This window comes from Nannospalax galili, unplaced genomic scaffold (assembly GCF_000622305.1).
Source record: "Nannospalax galili isolate Female #2095 unplaced genomic scaffold, S.galili_v1.0 scaffold281, whole genome shotgun sequence".
Classification (NCBI taxonomy): domain Eukaryota; kingdom Metazoa; phylum Chordata; class Mammalia; order Rodentia; family Spalacidae; genus Nannospalax; species Nannospalax galili.
Window position 1 is genome coordinate 597,166 of NW_008349068.1, and position 16,736 is coordinate 613,901.

Sequence of the window (16,736 nt, forward strand, 5' to 3'; positions counted from 1 at the left end):
ATGTTTATTTTTTTTTTTTCTTTTTCTTTTTATTTTTTTTTTTTTTTTTTTTTTTTTTTCTCTTTAGAGACAGAGTCTCCTTGTAGCCCCAGATGTCCTGGAACTCACTATGCAGACCAGGCTGGCCTTGAACTCACAAAGATCTGCCTGCCTTTGCCTCCCAAGTGCTGGGATTAAAGGCGAGCGCCACCATGCCTGGCTTGGTTTGGTTTTTATTTGAAATATTGAGGTTATCATATGACAAGACTTCATCATTTGGAATTCTAATGAATGTATTCTTCGTTGATTATTTAAATAGTCCCATTACATGTTTATAGGACTTACAGGTGTCAGCTCAGCCTGTTCTTCTGTGAAATCAATGTGACGCTTGGGCTGCTTGCTGGGACATCTCAGAGAAATAGCATGCTGTGAAAAATGGAGGAAGGAAGAATGATAGGTAACAGAGGTGAGAAGGGCAGCTCTCCTTACCATGCAGGAAGAGAAAAAGATCACTGAAATGAAATAAATAGTAATGAAGCAAAACAGTAATGAAAAAACACATGCAACTCTTTTACCATTCATTCTTTTATACAAAAATTAGCAAGAAACCAGATATTTCTATTTCTTAACAATTTAAGAATAACCTGACTTTACTTCTGGACAAAACAGTTTTGTCGAAAAACTACGCAGAAATGTATCCAACATCATTTTTTAATGAATCATTCCTTGTCCCTGACCACTGTATAGCAGCATTTTTCATCACTTTCCTGTGTTAACTATCACTTCAAAGCATATTCTATGTCTCCATGCTCCCCAAGCTTCTAGCTTCTCACTTTTCTCTCTTCCATTGCTATGAAAACCGTATCTCAATCACTGAAGTGTATTCTGTACTACATCCACACTTTTTCCACAGCCATCCTTTCAGTTCTACATAAATAGCCTTTTCCCTGCTCCCAAGCTAAGCATGACACACCTCTCTTTCATTCCTCCTGCAGTATGTCTGACACTCAACCAGGTCAACCCATTGTGTAAAGGAAGAGACAAAAAAAAGTTCAATTCTTCTGGCTAACTTTCTTCTTGGTTAACTATTGCTTTTTTCTGTGTTGCCAATTTTCCTGAATTCATGCTATGCACTTCTGCCACTTCCTAGCCTTAGAAATTAATTCCTTAATTCTCTGCAACCTTTCTCCTCAAAGCTTTCCACCTCTGAGTTATAATGTATTCTGTACTTAAATTTTCAAAGCTACCTTGTGTTTGTACATCATCTGTGTGATGTTGTGTTTGTGTTTACATGCCCATGTGCAAATATGTAGGCCAAAGGTTGTCATATGTCGTCCTCAAAAATCCTATTTCCTGAGATGGTCTCTCACTAATCCTGGAGCTCACTAATTTGGCAAGATTGGCCAGCAAATCCTTGGGATCCACCTAATCTCTGCTCCCCAGCACAGAGATTATAGGCATGCATTGCCATGCCCAGCTTTTACGTGGGTCCTCATGCTTGCATACCAAATACTTAACTCAATGAGCCATCCCCCAGCCTCCTGATGATGATAATTTTATTCTTCAAACTTCAGTGCAATGCCTAGGCACTCAAATGTTTATAGAATATACAAGTAACTTTACGAAATGTATAATTATTTCTGCTTTGTCCTGATTCATATGCTTGGTCAGATCAAGTCTTTGCACTTCTCTCTCTCTCTCTCTCTTTTTATTTATTAAGCATTTATTAAGACTATAGCACTGTTTCAATGACTAGATCAAGAGATGGTTTATTAAATCTATATTGTCAATATTCTTGTTCTCAGGAAATATAAACTATAGTAACCAAGACAAACAAAAACTAAAGGGCATGACAAATACAGCCAATTCTCAAGTGGTTTAGAGAAAAATGTGTGCACTGAATAATAAACGTGGAAATGCAAAAAAAAAAAAATTAGTGAATTACAAAAGCTGGGGCATGATGATGCACACTTGTAATCCCAGAACTGAGGAGGCAGAGGCAGGAGGTTCTCTGGAGCTTGCTGGCAGCCTAACTAGTTGAATCAGCAAGCCCAAGGGTCCCAGTGAGAGACCCTGTCTAAAAAGGAACCCAAAGTTAACCTCTGGCCTCCACACATACAAGCATTCGTGCGTGCACGCATACACCTACACATGCACACAAAATTAGTGAACCTGGTTAATGAATTTCATGATTTTTATAAGTTTGGCATTATTTCAAGATAAAAGGTTTAAATAATACCTCTTCTCTTTAGATTCAATCTTGTACAAGTTACCATTGTTTATTTCTAAAAGCTTATTGGTTAAATTTTTTAAAAATCTAAAATATTCAATAAGAGACAATTTCCTATCCATGAATAGTATAATGAAATAATTATTAGACTTCAACACTTCTTTTAAAAAAAATGAATGTTTGTAAAGTGACAAAAATAGAAAATAGCATACATATGAACAAAGATTACATTAACAAAGATGAAAAAGGGAGAGAGAATATAGCTTACAGTTAATAGGGCTCATTTCCATAAAGTACTTAATATTTTCCTACCAAAGATTGCCCCAAATAATCTCTACCTACTCTTTATCATTATATAAACTTAAAGCTATGCTCAAAACATATAGGAAAAAATGAATGAAAGAGCTAATACTGTATAAAATTTTATTCTAAACTTTTTAAGCTTTCTCAGTTCCAAAAACTTTCATCTGTTATTAAATTTTAACCTGAAATATTAAAAAACACACTGAAACACCACTAGATGGGGATGTTACTGCATAAATCTTTGTCTTTTTTTCTTTCTGCCCAAGGAGTTCTGTCTCTAGGTCTGCTCTGTGAGCACTGGCCGGTCTACTCTTGTGTTGATTCAATTCTGTACTGAAGCATCATGGTAAGCTGGTGGCTCTACAACTAGGTGGTATTCAGATCCATGGACAGATTATGTAGCACTTTCGGCCCCTGTTCCTTCCACTGTAGACCAAGGTGATGGCACCTATTCTACAAGGTATTGTAGAATTAGACATGTAAAGCACTATGCTTAACACTACACTCATAAACAGCTTTTATTACTTTCTGTTTCCCCTCCTCTTTATCTCTTATTACTGGCCATTATATAGACAGTAAATGTCAGAATGCTTTTTGTTCTCCAATGCTGGTGAGTAAACCCAGGGCCTTGTATATGCTGGGCAAGCACTAAGCCACCGAGCTATATGCCCAGTCATATTTTTATTTAATTTTTTTTATTTTTAAAACAAAATTTTGATTTAAAAAAGTTTTATATTTGCATCATTTTCTGTGAAGACAGAAAGGAGTATTTCCATACACTCCATTTAAATAGTTCATTTTTTGTTCTTGGGTGACTCAGAATTTTCTGCATATGGAATCACATCATATGCAAATAAGGAGAGTTTTAACTTCATCTTTTTCCAATCTGGATGTCACACACAGATATTGTCTATGAATTGCCCGGGCCTAAGTGACACATCTACAATGCAACCTCTACAACTAAGGCTCATGGAACATAGAACAGGGGTAAAGAGGACACTCATCAATCTCTCAATTCTCATAAATGAATCTCCCTCATGCAGTGGAGGGCCATGAACACAAAAGGTCACAAATGGTCAAATTGTAGAGATTAAGAGTCTGTAGAATCTTGGTCCTTGGACAGGACTCCTATACTAAACCTCACCCACCCAGGGCTCAAGGAGTGTTGTGAATGAGGGGCGTGGAAAGATTGTAATAGCCAGGGAGGAGGTACACGACCATATGGAAATTGAGTCCTACAAGTTCCTGGGACCATGCTCATATGAATCTACAGCAATGGTGACAAGTCCCATGCAAACTCAAGCAGACAAAAACCCAGCATAGAACTGGGGAAATGGACAGCAGACTCCTATTTTAGCTGAAGAAATATTGGCAACTGATTACTGCTAGGTAAGGAAGAGCTGATCTTCCTAAAGCAAGGGACTCTAGATAAGCTGACTAGACCCTCAGTAGATGAACTTGCACAGAGGAACGTCTGGGGGACACTAACTTGACACACAAGCCTTCACACAAATGACAGAATGCATGAGTTCCAGTGGCTTGGGGGGGGCATGTTGGGAGGGTAACAGTGGGGAAGGGGACATAAAGATGATTAAGATCGATTGAGATGTTCTATATGAAATACATAAAAATTCAAAAAAAAACACTCATTTTTATTTTTTAAAGCAAAATTTCTTAGGCTGGCCCTGAACTATGTGGCCCAGGCAGGCTTTAAACGTGTGATCTCCTGCTTCAACCTCCTGAGAAGATGGGATTATAGGCAGGTGCCACTATGCCTGTTTAATGCTTGAAAAACCATTTCCTTTATATTTTATAGCTCTGATTAACTTCAAAAACAGATGAATATATATTTTTACTTGTTTGTTTTTAAAAAGGTCCTTTATAAGATCCTCTACAAAATAAAAACAAAATAGACCCAAAACCAAATAAGGACATTTAAACTTTTTTTAAAGATTTAGTTTTATTTTATGTGTACGAGTGTTTTGCCTGCATGTATGCCACATGTGTGCAATACCCATGAAGGCCAGAAGAGGGCCTCAGATTCCCTGGAACTGGCGTTACAAATGGTTGTTGGCCACCATGTGGATGGTGGGAACCAAATCCAGGTTCTCTGAAAGAGCAGTAAATGCTTAATCAATGAACCATCCCACTGCTACTAGGAGATCTGTAATTAAACTTAGTAGGTATAGATAAAAAATTTCCAATCAATCCATTAAAAATTTGCTACAAAAGTTTTCAGAAAGTCTTGTCTCTTTCCTACCCAGGAACCTCTTCAGAAGAGTAAGAGGTTCTTCTTGGTAGAAGAGTTTAGAGTTTTACTGCCAGTGGGGTCACACCCCACATGCTACAAGACACACTGCTGCTTTCTTTCCAACACTTCAAAATTTCTGCACAATGTAGTTCTTGAAACAGTTCTAAGAACTGAAGAGGAATTGTACTTAAGCTATGAGATGCTATGGTGTATACCCTAACCAAGTCTTAAAATGTTTATTAAAACCTTCATTTAAAAACCCTTTACACATAAGGAAAAGAAGTTATAAATTCTGAAAGCAGCTTTAATTGCTCAGATATTTAAATGCAGTTTTCTTTTTCAAAAATTTCTTTTTATCATTTTTATTTTAGTGTATATGAGAATATTGCCTGTATGCATTCAAGTGCACCCCTATTATGCTATGCCTGCAGAGGTCAGAAAAGAGCTGGAACTGGAGTTATGGATGATTGTTAGCTGCATTGTGAGTGCTGGGAATCGAACCCGGGTCCTCTGCAAAAGCAATAAGTGCTCTTAACCACTGGAGTCATCTCTCCAGCCCCCTTCTTCTCTTTTCTTGAGGCAGCATCTCATTTCGTAGCTCTGACTAGCCTGGAACTCAACATGTAAATTAGGCTAGCCTCAGAGATTACCCACCTCTGCCTCCCAAGTGCTGGGGGTTAAAGGCATGTACCACCATACCTGGTTCAGTTTTCTTAAGAGTCAGAAAAACTATTTGAATCTGTTGGAAACTATAGTAGTAGCCTTTTTAAAAGTTTTTTCATTTTAAAAACAGATCTTCATTCTTTTTCAAAAATTTCTTTTTTATCATTTTTATTTTAGTGTATATGAGAATATTGCCTGTATGCATTCAAGTGCACCCCTATTATGCTATGCCTGCAGAGGTCAGAAAAGAGCTGGAACTGGAGTTATGGATGATTGTTAGCTGCATTGTGAGTGCTGGGAATCGAACCCGGGTCCTCTGCAAAAGCAATAAGTGCTCTTAACCACTGGAGTCATCTCTCCAGCCCCCTTCTTCTCTTTTCTTGAGGCAGCATCTCATTTCGTAGCTCTGACTAGCCTGGAACTCAACATGTAAATTAGGCTAGCCTCAGAGATTACCCACCTCTGCCTCCCAAGTGCTGGGGGTTAAAGGCATGTACCACCATACCTGGTTCAGTTTTCTTAAGAGTCAGAAAAACTATTTGAATCTGTTGGAAACTATAGTAGTAGCCTTTTTAAAAGTTTTTTCATTTTAAAAACAGATCTTCACATATAAAATTCCATATTAAAAAGAATCACTAAAAGTTATATCCCACTGGAAAGGCATATAAAGGTACACTCTAGCATTATTTTTCAATTTGTAAAAACATTTCATTTATTACAAGCAATTCTTAAATTTACATACTGTCATACTGACAAATATTGTTCTATTGGTTAGCATGAATACAACTATTACAGTGTGCAATGATGAGTAAGGAATCTACAATATATATTTCACACTGATTGAGATAAAGAGCTTTTGTTAGGATTTATTTCAACTATGACTATTCTATTGTTTTTCTTTTTTGGGTGGTTCTAGGCACTGAACTCAGGGTCTCACGCGTGCTAGGCAGGTACTCTACCATTTAGTTCTAAAAGCCTAGAAAGTGATCATTACTGCTAAGGGATTTCAAAAGAACACTGATTAAAATTATTCTGCAATTCATTTGTATATATATGAGAATATCTTATGTTATTTTTTAATATTCAAGAAAGAATAATTTTTAACAATTAAGCCTGCTTTAAGATTTTGATGAATATCAGGATACAGATGTGGCTTGGAAATGCAAATACATTTTGACCTATTTAATCTTTTCAGTCTTACTGTATTAGAATAATGTACCTGTATTGACGCTTACAAAAGATTGCCTATGTGAGGTCTTCGCAAATACAGATTTTGACAATATTCAAGAAAGAAAGGCACAAAAAAGACAACTCTTTTGGATTTGACATTCTACTGTGCCTATCCTTGATGGCTTTCAGAGAAAAGACAGTATTACTTTTGGATACCAATGTCTACAAGATGAAAAAATAACAACCTAACTTCAATGAATTCTTCCAATTGGTATTTGCATGAGTAAATTTTACTAGCAGTATTACATCCTGAATTTCTCTAAAATAGGTCTCAGTTAGAGAAACGAAATACAAAGAAAAGAGCTTCACTATGAAAGAGGATTTATGTTACTTGTGACAGTTCAATTACCATCTTGAAAGAAAGCAAGGGCTGACAACTTTATCATGCAGACTTCTGCTAGATAAAGACTGTGGGCTGAGTAATGCCTCCCAGCCCTCACATATGGGTGTGTGTTCATTTAAATATCTAAGTGCTTCTTATAAGTAAAATACTGTTCTAGATGTTAAGGATACACCAGGAATTAGAACAAGGAAAACCCCTTACTTTATCAAGTTTATGTTCACCTGGGAAGAAACAGATGAAAAGTAACACACTATATATTCTACTTTTTATAAATTAAAATATATAGCATGTTAGATTATGCACTAAGGGGAAAAAAAGCAGAAAAGGGAAGAAAAAAAATTAGAGGATATTTAGAGGAGTCTGATATTTAAATGCTACAAAGGTGGCCTTACTGAGAAAGCAACAGTTAAGCAAATCCCTGAAGGTAGTCAGTATCTATTATGCAGATAATGAGTAAAGGACATCCAAGCAAGGATTTTTTTAAAAAAGAGGCTCTGAGGAAGGTTCTGAATGCTGGCAAAGAACAAGTAGCAAACTATGCAGTATGCAGAGTATGGGAGGAAAGCATGAAAAGCAGGGTCAAGAAGATCAGAAAAGGTAGATAAGGCCAGGCCCTACAGAGCATTGTTAGAATTTAGGCTTTCCTATGAGTGAAATACAAAACCTTTAAGCATGAGACAACCTGACTTACCTTTTAATATGATCACTGGCTACAGTGCAGATGACAGATGGTAAAGAGGAAGGTGAACTCAGAAAAAACAGTTGGGAGGCTATTGCAAAAATCTAGATCAAGATAGTGTCTTAGTAGTAGTGAAGGTAATAAGAATGACCAGATTCTGGCTGGGGATGTAGTTTAGTGGATGAGTGCTTGCCTGTCATGGACAGGACCCTGGTTCAATCTCCAGTACTACAAAAAAATTATGATCAGATAATGGATATATTCTGAAGAAAAGGGCAACAGAATTTGCTGTTAGATTGGAAGTACCAGAGAAAAGCAGAACAGCACCTGACTTTGTCATGTAACCTGAAAGTTCCTAGAAGCAGTAGTAGAAGTGATAGTGAGACTGAATGGTACAGACCATATTTAGGCAGATAATCCCTATTACTCTTTTACTTGCCCATCAGCAGTGCACTCAGGTTCAAACTGATATTCGCTCACAGGACCCCCAAAAAATAAACCATTGCTTGGCATGAGGCTCACTCAGTCTATTCCATCAGACATGTCATCTTCAGAGGGAGCCCATGCTGCTCACTAGGAGCCTTTCTAGGGTCCATTAAGTGACAGGTGGTTGTAAGGGAAAGAAACCAATGCTCAGGAAAACATCATGCTCCACAGGAACCAGTAGTGTCTTATAGTAGCCAACGAGGACAAGTTCCAAGGCCCCTCAAAGACATGTTCATAAATCATTTACAAAAGTTACAGCACACACCAGAAGTCACAGGCCCACACTGTTCCTCATGGCACTCTTCCTTTCCATATGAGCTTATTAATTAGGGGCCAATTTTAATATAAAATATATTACTTGATGACTTCCAAAAAACTTTTTTCTTTTTGGTGCTAGAGACTACACACAGAGCCTTACATATGCTGGGTAAGCAATATACCACAAAGCTACATCTCTGGCTCTAAATATTAGAGATATTTAGCAATCATCTTTTCTTTTGTCTGAAGCCCAGGCTGGACTTGAACTCATGGTGATTTTTCTGGCTTAACCATCTATAATTAATCTTAATTCAGTATGTTTCAAAGAAAAGAATGTGAAGAAAAGGAAAACTCAAGGTCATTTTTCGTGAAAAAGACCTGCCATTAATCTTCCACCTAGAAATATAATTCTCAAATGGGGACGATTTTATCTTTCACAGAATGTGTAACAATGTCTAAAACTGGAAGGCAGCATGTGCGCTACCGGCACCTACTGAGTAGGGGCTAGGAGTGCTGCTAAACAACCAAAAGTCACCTAGCCCAAGATGTCAGCTGAGTTTGTGTTGAGAAACCCTGACCTAAGGGGGTCACATGAAATTCACATAATGAACCCCGAGGAACACCCCCTGTGCAAATCCTTTATTTTCCCAAATAGGCTGCTGAAACACTGGCAGCCAGGCATAGCCTTCCATGTAGGAGACTGGAAGGATCTTGTCTGCAGAAGGTCTGAGGGTAAAAGACTTAGGAAAAACCCTAAAGTAGATACTAGGGGGAAAATAATTTTAAGAAGAAATTAATAGAGCATTAATTCTATTCAAGCCAAACAAGATTGAATCAACTAGGGGAAATTAGAGTTGAAACATAAAGATGGTAAACATAAAGAAAATTAAGTTTTTTCTTAAATTTAAAAGCAGAATGATGTCCACCAGAGGAAAATAAGAATATACAGACTTCAGTAGCAAACTTCAAGTGTACATTAATTCTTTTATAATATGGCTTTTTAAATATTTTATTTGTTATTTTTAATTTATGTGTATGAGTGTATTGCCTGCACATATGTGAGTGTACCCGTGTGGTGCAATGCCGCAGAGGTCAGAAGAGGGCTTTGGATTCCCCTGGAACTGGAGTTAAGGATGGTTCCTAGCCACCACATGGGTGCTGGGAATCAGTGCTCTTAACCGATGATCCATCTCTCCAGCCCCAAGTGTACAGTAATTCTAACAGAAACACTGAATATTAGTCTTATTGGAATTCATTGGGTGGGCTTGAGAGTTTAGCTCAGTGGCAGAGTGAGGCCCTGGATTTGATCTCCAGCTCCACAAAAAAAGAAACAAAACAAGCGCATTTATGTACAGGCACATACGCACAGGTGTGGGGGCGGGGGGGGGGACACACATGACATACAGGAAGAGTGCGCGGAGGGAGAAGAAGGGAGAAGGGAGTTGTCTTTGTCTAAAGACAGTACATTCTTATCTTGTGAAAGTCAGTACAGAATACACTCAACATGAAAAAAAAAAGCAACGTAAGTATGGATTTAATGCTATGGAAATAAATGCTCTAAGAACCAGCTCAAAGAATAGAAAGCACTCTGGGAGCAGAGTATGACACATGTGAGCAGGAAAGTATTCTATAAGAAGTCTGATAGAACTATTTAATTCCATGCATGAAAAACTAAAAATTTTCAAATTGTTTTGATTTTAAGAAAATTTGATGCATGGATTTTGGATCTACTGAGCTTGTCTCAGTTTATTCAATTTAGGTAAGAACATAGTAGATCTAGGAAAGAGGATACTGAAGCAAGTTATTTTCTACCCCTCTTAACAAGAAAAATAGCCAGCCAGATGAGTCTTTTAGACTTTTCTTTGATTTACCCACCAAACTTCAGAGTAAACATTACACCACTGAATATTAATATCTTTGTCCATGAGCATCACTAGATACCATTTAATGTGTTTCCTGAGGGATGGGACTTTTCACTCCATTTTTTCATATGTTGTTTGAACTTTAATGACTGTATTTTACAGCTAGAAAGATGGATGGGAAAGCAGGCACATGGACACATGCACAGAGTATCCTTAGTAATTGGTTTGTATCTGTCTGTTCTCACGCATCTTGATCCAACTTAAAATAATCTGACAGAAAGGAAGTACACAAGACAAAGAATGAGGAAAACACATCTCAAATAAAATACTGCTTAAATTTCAGCAGGTATAGCTAAAAGACATGAAACAATGAGTAGCTGTAGCTAAACAGAATTCTTGGGTATCATAAAATAGAAATCTGGTTCTTCATAAAGTAGAAACCAGTTTGAGTTCTTTATAGAATATGGAACTTAGACAAGATTCATTTAAAATAAATGACGATTTATTCTTTAGGCTGGTATGATTTGCTCACATTTTTTGTAGTAAAACTCATTTTGTCTCTAAGCCACAATGATAATTAGTATTTCTTTTGTGCTCAACAGTATTTTAAACAAAGCTAAGAACTTAAGTAAATACAAAGAGTTACCGATAATGTAAATAAATCTAAAAAATTACACCAGTTGGGCATGGGAGAGTCCAATGATATCAAATAATAAAAATTTCTCTGTAATTCCTTCCACAATGTTTTACAATATTTTACATTAGGCATAGATTCTTTTACCCTGTAGTATGAAAATACAAGCTCACAGGAAGGGCTTTGTTTTGCTCCATTCATTTTTTTTCTTTCTTATTGTTATAACAATCCTACCATCATCTTATGGCAAAGAACTCAATAAAGAATTCTCTTTCACCAAACTCAGATTTTATTAAATTTCTTATCACAAATCCACTCCCTACCCTTACCCCATCACACTCAGGAAAACTCCATCTTCTAAAAATCTACTCAGATATTATCATTTTGAGTCTCTGAATTACCCTTTGAGGAAGGCAGACTAAGTAATATTAATTCCATTTTTCTTATGAGAAATTGATGTTCAGAGAGACTGAGTAACTTGCTTAGCTCCTATGGGTACCAAATGACAAAGAAAAAATTTAGAGGCAAATTTTCTACATCCACTTTTACTTTCTACTACACTACACTATCCCTCTGGTAATAAAAGGGAACAAACTTAGAAAAACTTAGAAGAGTACAGTGGGTATTTAAGTGGTTTTATATTCTCACTTTTAATCATATATAAAAAAGCAATTATCAGTGTATTAGCTATGAATGGTCTGGCAAATCATAACTCAGTTTTTTAAAAAAAATTATTATTTTTACTTTATGTGTATGAGTGCATTGCTTGCATGTATGTGAGTGCACCCATGTCGTGCAATGCCATGGAGATCAGAAGAGGGCTTCCGATTCCCCTGGAACTGGAGTTAAGGATGGTTCGTAGCCACCATGTGGGTGCTGGGAATCAAACCCAAATCCTCTGCAAGAGCAGTCAGTGGTCTTAACCACTGAGCCATCTCTCCAGCCCCCATAACTCAATTTTTAATAATGTGAAATAACTAGTATTAACTGAAGGGCTTCTAAAAAGTGAAAAAAGAACAAAAAGAAGAATCTAAAACTCTTCTAAACCATCTTTGTAGATACTGCCATGTCTAGTGTCTGTGGTCTTATTTTAAATTTTAGCTGAGAAGAGCTTTTGACAAATTTTAAATGCTAAAGAAGAAAGTTAATGCTACATTAAAAAAAATCATTTCCCCCTTATTATAATAATAAATAACAGAGGAAAAATTTTTCATCTATTTACCTCAGTAATTGGCTGCTCCTGATTTGTCAAATCCAATTCTTGAGGGCGTGTCACTTTATCAATATCCAAAGAATCCATGCTGGAGGCTGCAGAAGTGATGCTAGAACGAGAAGAGTTACTAACAGAGCGCACTTCAGCATCACTCACTGTGCCTGCTGATGCAGTCCTTCTGTGCTGATTAGTTACTAAGGGCTTAGAATCTTCTAGTACAGACTGCTGAGCAGCCTCATCCATGCTCAAGGAGGCCTGTTCTAATTGTGCAGTGATGTCATCCAGGGAGTAGTTGGCATGGGAAGGCTTAGTTATCTTATTAGATGAAGATGATAATCCTCTCAAGGTGCCATGTTTTGATGTATGACGACTAGGAGGTAATTTCTGAGTAACTTTTGTTTCTGTGATTTGCCGCTTACTATTTCCTGAACCAAAACTGCTGAGCTCCTGCTCTATAGAGCAAAGATCTGCCATCAGGGCATCCAGATCCACAGTCTCTCCCTGGTTCAGAGCTTCTGCAAAGAAGAAAATACAAGTCTCCAGAATACAACCAAATTTATACAGTCTACTATAAATCTGTTAGGCAGTGGTGAGAAAAGCAAAAGAATTCATTCTATTTGGCCTAAAACCAACCAAATATAGGAGTTAATAGTTTTTATCTTAAATTTTAAAAGAATTTTTAGAAGTAAACAATCCATCTTCTTTAAGAATTCAATTAAGGAAAATAAAGTTTAAGTTTAAAGACAAAATACTTAAAAAAAATCTTTTACTGTTTTATGGTTTTAACCAAATTCCCACGTAACATTGTACCACAGGTTTCAGTGGGTTCTTAATAATAGTCTAGGTCCAGGTAGATATGGTATTACTGGAAGAGATGAGGGCACAAAGAGAAAAGCCTACAAAATTACAGATAGAGATATCAATTCCAAACATTAAGAAGTTGATTAGGTACATTAAATAATAGGCCACATGGGCTGATTTTAAAATCATGAACAAAAAGTTTCTTTGGAAATTTTCCATCCAGAGAACAACAATTCAATTAAGTTTGTTGTGGGGTTCCTCCTTAGTATGCACTTTGTCAATTATTAAGAAATTGACTAGAAAACTATTCTAGTTATATCCTACTTTCTTTTCTTCTGTGATTAATTTGTATTAGTAATATTTATAAATCAATAAAAACAGAACTCAGTCAAGTTAATATATAGTTTATGCTGAGTTTTACATTTGGAATTTCCACTATTTCTATAGTATATAACTTACTATCTTGAACTTTACTTAATAAGATTTTACCATTTAAGTTGTATATGGAGAAACGGTAAGAAAAGTTGGCCATATTTGTTTCCTGACGAAGAGGAGATCTTTTCACTGGTTCTGTGGGCTTGTCAGAATCCAAACTCTTTAAAAAAGAAAGTTTAATAAGTTATATTAATTCAGGTTTCCATTACACAAAAAGATTACTCAAGCTTGTTTTTTGATTAAATGAACTGACTATAACAACTAATAAAACCAAAGTTCTAAATGATAGTCCTAAGGAACAATAGGACAGGTTTTCACTTATTTTTCATTAGTTATGTCAATTTTTAGATATATGCTTACTTTTTAAGACATTTGAGACAGATTGTCATAGTTCAAGGTAAATATCTTTTCAAATGTACATCAAGTTTAGTGAATGACTCATTTTATCTAAGTTCACTACAAAATAATCTAAGTGTATGATATGGGCATGGTAAGGAACATGAAGAGAGTTCTGTCATCTCTTTCCTCAAAGGCATGTGTTTTCGGTTCAGCATAGCCTCATTCTTTGACATGAAGGAACCTAAAAAGACAAGGGACAATCTTGAACTCAAACTCAGTGACACCTTAACAGACAATTATAGCTTTCAACAACGATGGAATATTCTAGCTCTTTTCAAGGTCTAAGAAGATCAGAACTAGTGACAAAACTAAAATTACACCTGCACTTAGGAAGAGAAATTCCTAGGTTCTTAATACCTTCTATTTGATTTTTAATTTTCATTCATTCATTTTTGTGGTGCTGGAGCCTGAACCTAAGGCCTTGAGCAGAATACACACTCACTGGGCTATATGTTCAGTCCTCACCACCTTTTAAAAATGATACTCTTTTTTTTATTTGTAGACTTTTTATAATAAGGGGAAAAGGTATCTGCAACAGAAAAAAATGAGAATAAAAATAAAAGAAATTCACTTTAGTTACTATTTAAATTTTGAATGGTCTTTTACAACTAGTTTCTATCTAAATTTAGTACCAAATAAGTTTTAAGTTTAAATAAGAACTTTTGATATTCTATTTATAGAATCATGACATTAGAATGCTCTCTTTATTATTCATGTATCTCAAGATAAAAGTAATTCATACAGATAGTGCCTATCTTCAGTGCCTATCTTCTTTTTTTTTTAAAGATATGGTCTCCCAAAACCTAGACTGGCCTAAAATGTACTATATGTAGCTGAGACTGACCTTCAACTTTTGATTGTCCTGCCTCTACATCCTGAGTGCTGGGATAATAGCTATATAGTACCATGTCTGGTTTATATATGTGGTGCTGGGATGGAACCCAGGTCTTTGTGTATATGCTAGGTAAGCTCTCTACCAATTAAGCTACATCCCCAGGCCCCCATCCTATTTTTATTTTTATGTATATTTTTACTGAGTTTTTGTGCATTTCATATAATAGATCTTAATCAAATTTAACCCCTCTCCCCCTAAAGAGTTCATGTATTCTGTCATAAAATGTTGAGGCCTATCTGGTCAATCATTTGTACCCAGATTTCCCTCAGTGCAAGTTCATCCATGGAGTCTAATCAGCCTCATCTAGAGTCACTCCCTTAAATTAGATCAACGTTCCCTCACCCCAAAGTAATCAGTTGACAACAGTTCCTTGGCTAAGGTGGGGGCCTGCTGCCCATTTCCTCAGTTCTATGCTGAGTTTTTGTCTGATTGAGTCAGCATGGGTCTTGTACATGCTGTCTCCTGTGTTGCAAGTTCATATAAACAAGTTCCCAGAGGCCTGAAAGCTTGTTTCCTTATGTTCAAGCACCAACCCTGGCTCTGACAATATTTCCACCCCCTCTTCCTCACTCGTCCCTGAGCCGTGGGTGAGGTTTAATATAGGAGTCCTATCCAGGGACATGTACTCTACAATCTCTTATTCGCTACACCTTGGTCAGTTGAAATTAAAATTATTCACAACCTATTCAGTACCTTATTTCAAAAAACAGCTAAGAAATATCTCCTTTAACCTCAAACCCTAATTCTCTAGTACCAATTTAAGTTCCAATCCCCCTTTAATTAGCACTAGAGAGAAAAAAATCCAATACTTTATGTAAAATAATGTAACTGAAGGCCTATGAAAAGTCAATCTCTTTATCAGGTCAAATAAATGAGCATTTATTTTAATTACCTGTCCATGGTCCAGAGGCAACAAAGGAAACAGGGAGAACAGGGAGAGATACTCCTTAGGTCAAGAAATTGGTAATACAGTAGGGTGACTTTTAACCACTTGGAAGATTGCTAAGAATCTGCAAAAACCTACAAACCCTCTTCCAGAAAAATGCACAATACACTTAAATTTTTATAGTTATTTTAGAAGAACTGTCAACTACTTGAAACTTAAATTTAACATAGTTGAAAATACCACTAACACTGCATATGTGCATAGTAGAAATATGAAATCTAAGCCTTTAGTCACTTAGCAGGTCAACTGTTTCTTTAAAATTTCCATAAAAGTAATACATTAACAGTAAGCCATAATATGGTTTTAATCATTTTTCTCTCTAAAGACAGACTTATAGGATGAAAACACAAGTGACAGAGTAAGTTTAATAGCCAAGTTTGTTGTCGGGTAGTTCTTCACATCTGTGTTAGACAATTAAAATATGAGAGAATATACTTAGTACCAAGCGAGGAGAAATACTATCTGAGTGGAAAAAGCATGATATTCCTACTTCCACCTATGGCAGCCTGACTTATACCTACCTGTCTTCTCTTTTTGACTCCCCTACTCAAATGCAAAACCACTTGTTCACAGAAACCCTACTCAATATGCCTATTGGCCCCTGAGAAGTTCCTTTATGCATCATCATTTCCACAAAGTTGCCCTCTAACTTCTACAGGCACAGAGGCATTTGTGCATGTGTACCCACACATCATATACACATAATAAGTAATTTCAAAATATTCTATTTTAAAAAAATTTTATGTGTATGAGTATATTGTCTGCATGTATGTAAGTGCATCTGTGTAACACAGCACTCCCAGAGGTCAGATAAGGGCATTGGAGTCCCTAGAACTGGAGTTACAGATGGCTGTTAGCTGCCATGTGAACCAGATCTGAACCCAGATTCTCTGCAACAGCAGCCAGTGCTCTTAACCTCTGAGCCATCTCTCTAGACCCTAAGTAAGTAATTTTAAACCATGTTCCAAACCAACAAATACCACCATGGTGACCCATGCTTCCACACTTGGGAGGTGGAAGCAAAGTCATTCTTGAACTCATTCAAGGTACATGGCAAGTTCAAGACTAACCTGGACTACACAAGACCCTGGTCTCAAAAAACTAACCAACCAACCAACCCACCTACCCA

General features: G+C 36.5%; 1 protein-coding gene across 6 annotated transcripts in view; it reads right to left on the reverse strand.

Moving 5' to 3' along the window:
* Raph1 (Ras association (RalGDS/AF-6) and pleckstrin homology domains 1) overlaps window positions 1-16,736 on the reverse strand; it is a 93,340-nt gene that overhangs the window by 42,389 nt on the left and 34,215 nt on the right. For 4 of the 6 annotated variants that reach the window (XM_029569925.1, XM_017801386.2, XM_029569924.1 and 1 more), the window contains exons 3-5: window positions 13,422-13,527; window positions 12,141-12,646; window positions 325-405 (exon numbers count right to left, since the gene is read on the reverse strand). In XM_029569925.1, the coding sequence (XP_029425785.1) occupies window positions 325-405; window positions 12,141-12,646; window positions 13,422-13,527 (693 nt within the window). The remainder of the gene's footprint in view (window positions 1-324; window positions 406-12,140; window positions 12,647-13,421; window positions 13,528-16,736) is intronic. The other 2 variants (XM_029569926.1, XM_017801387.2) reach the window with 1 other exon arrangement.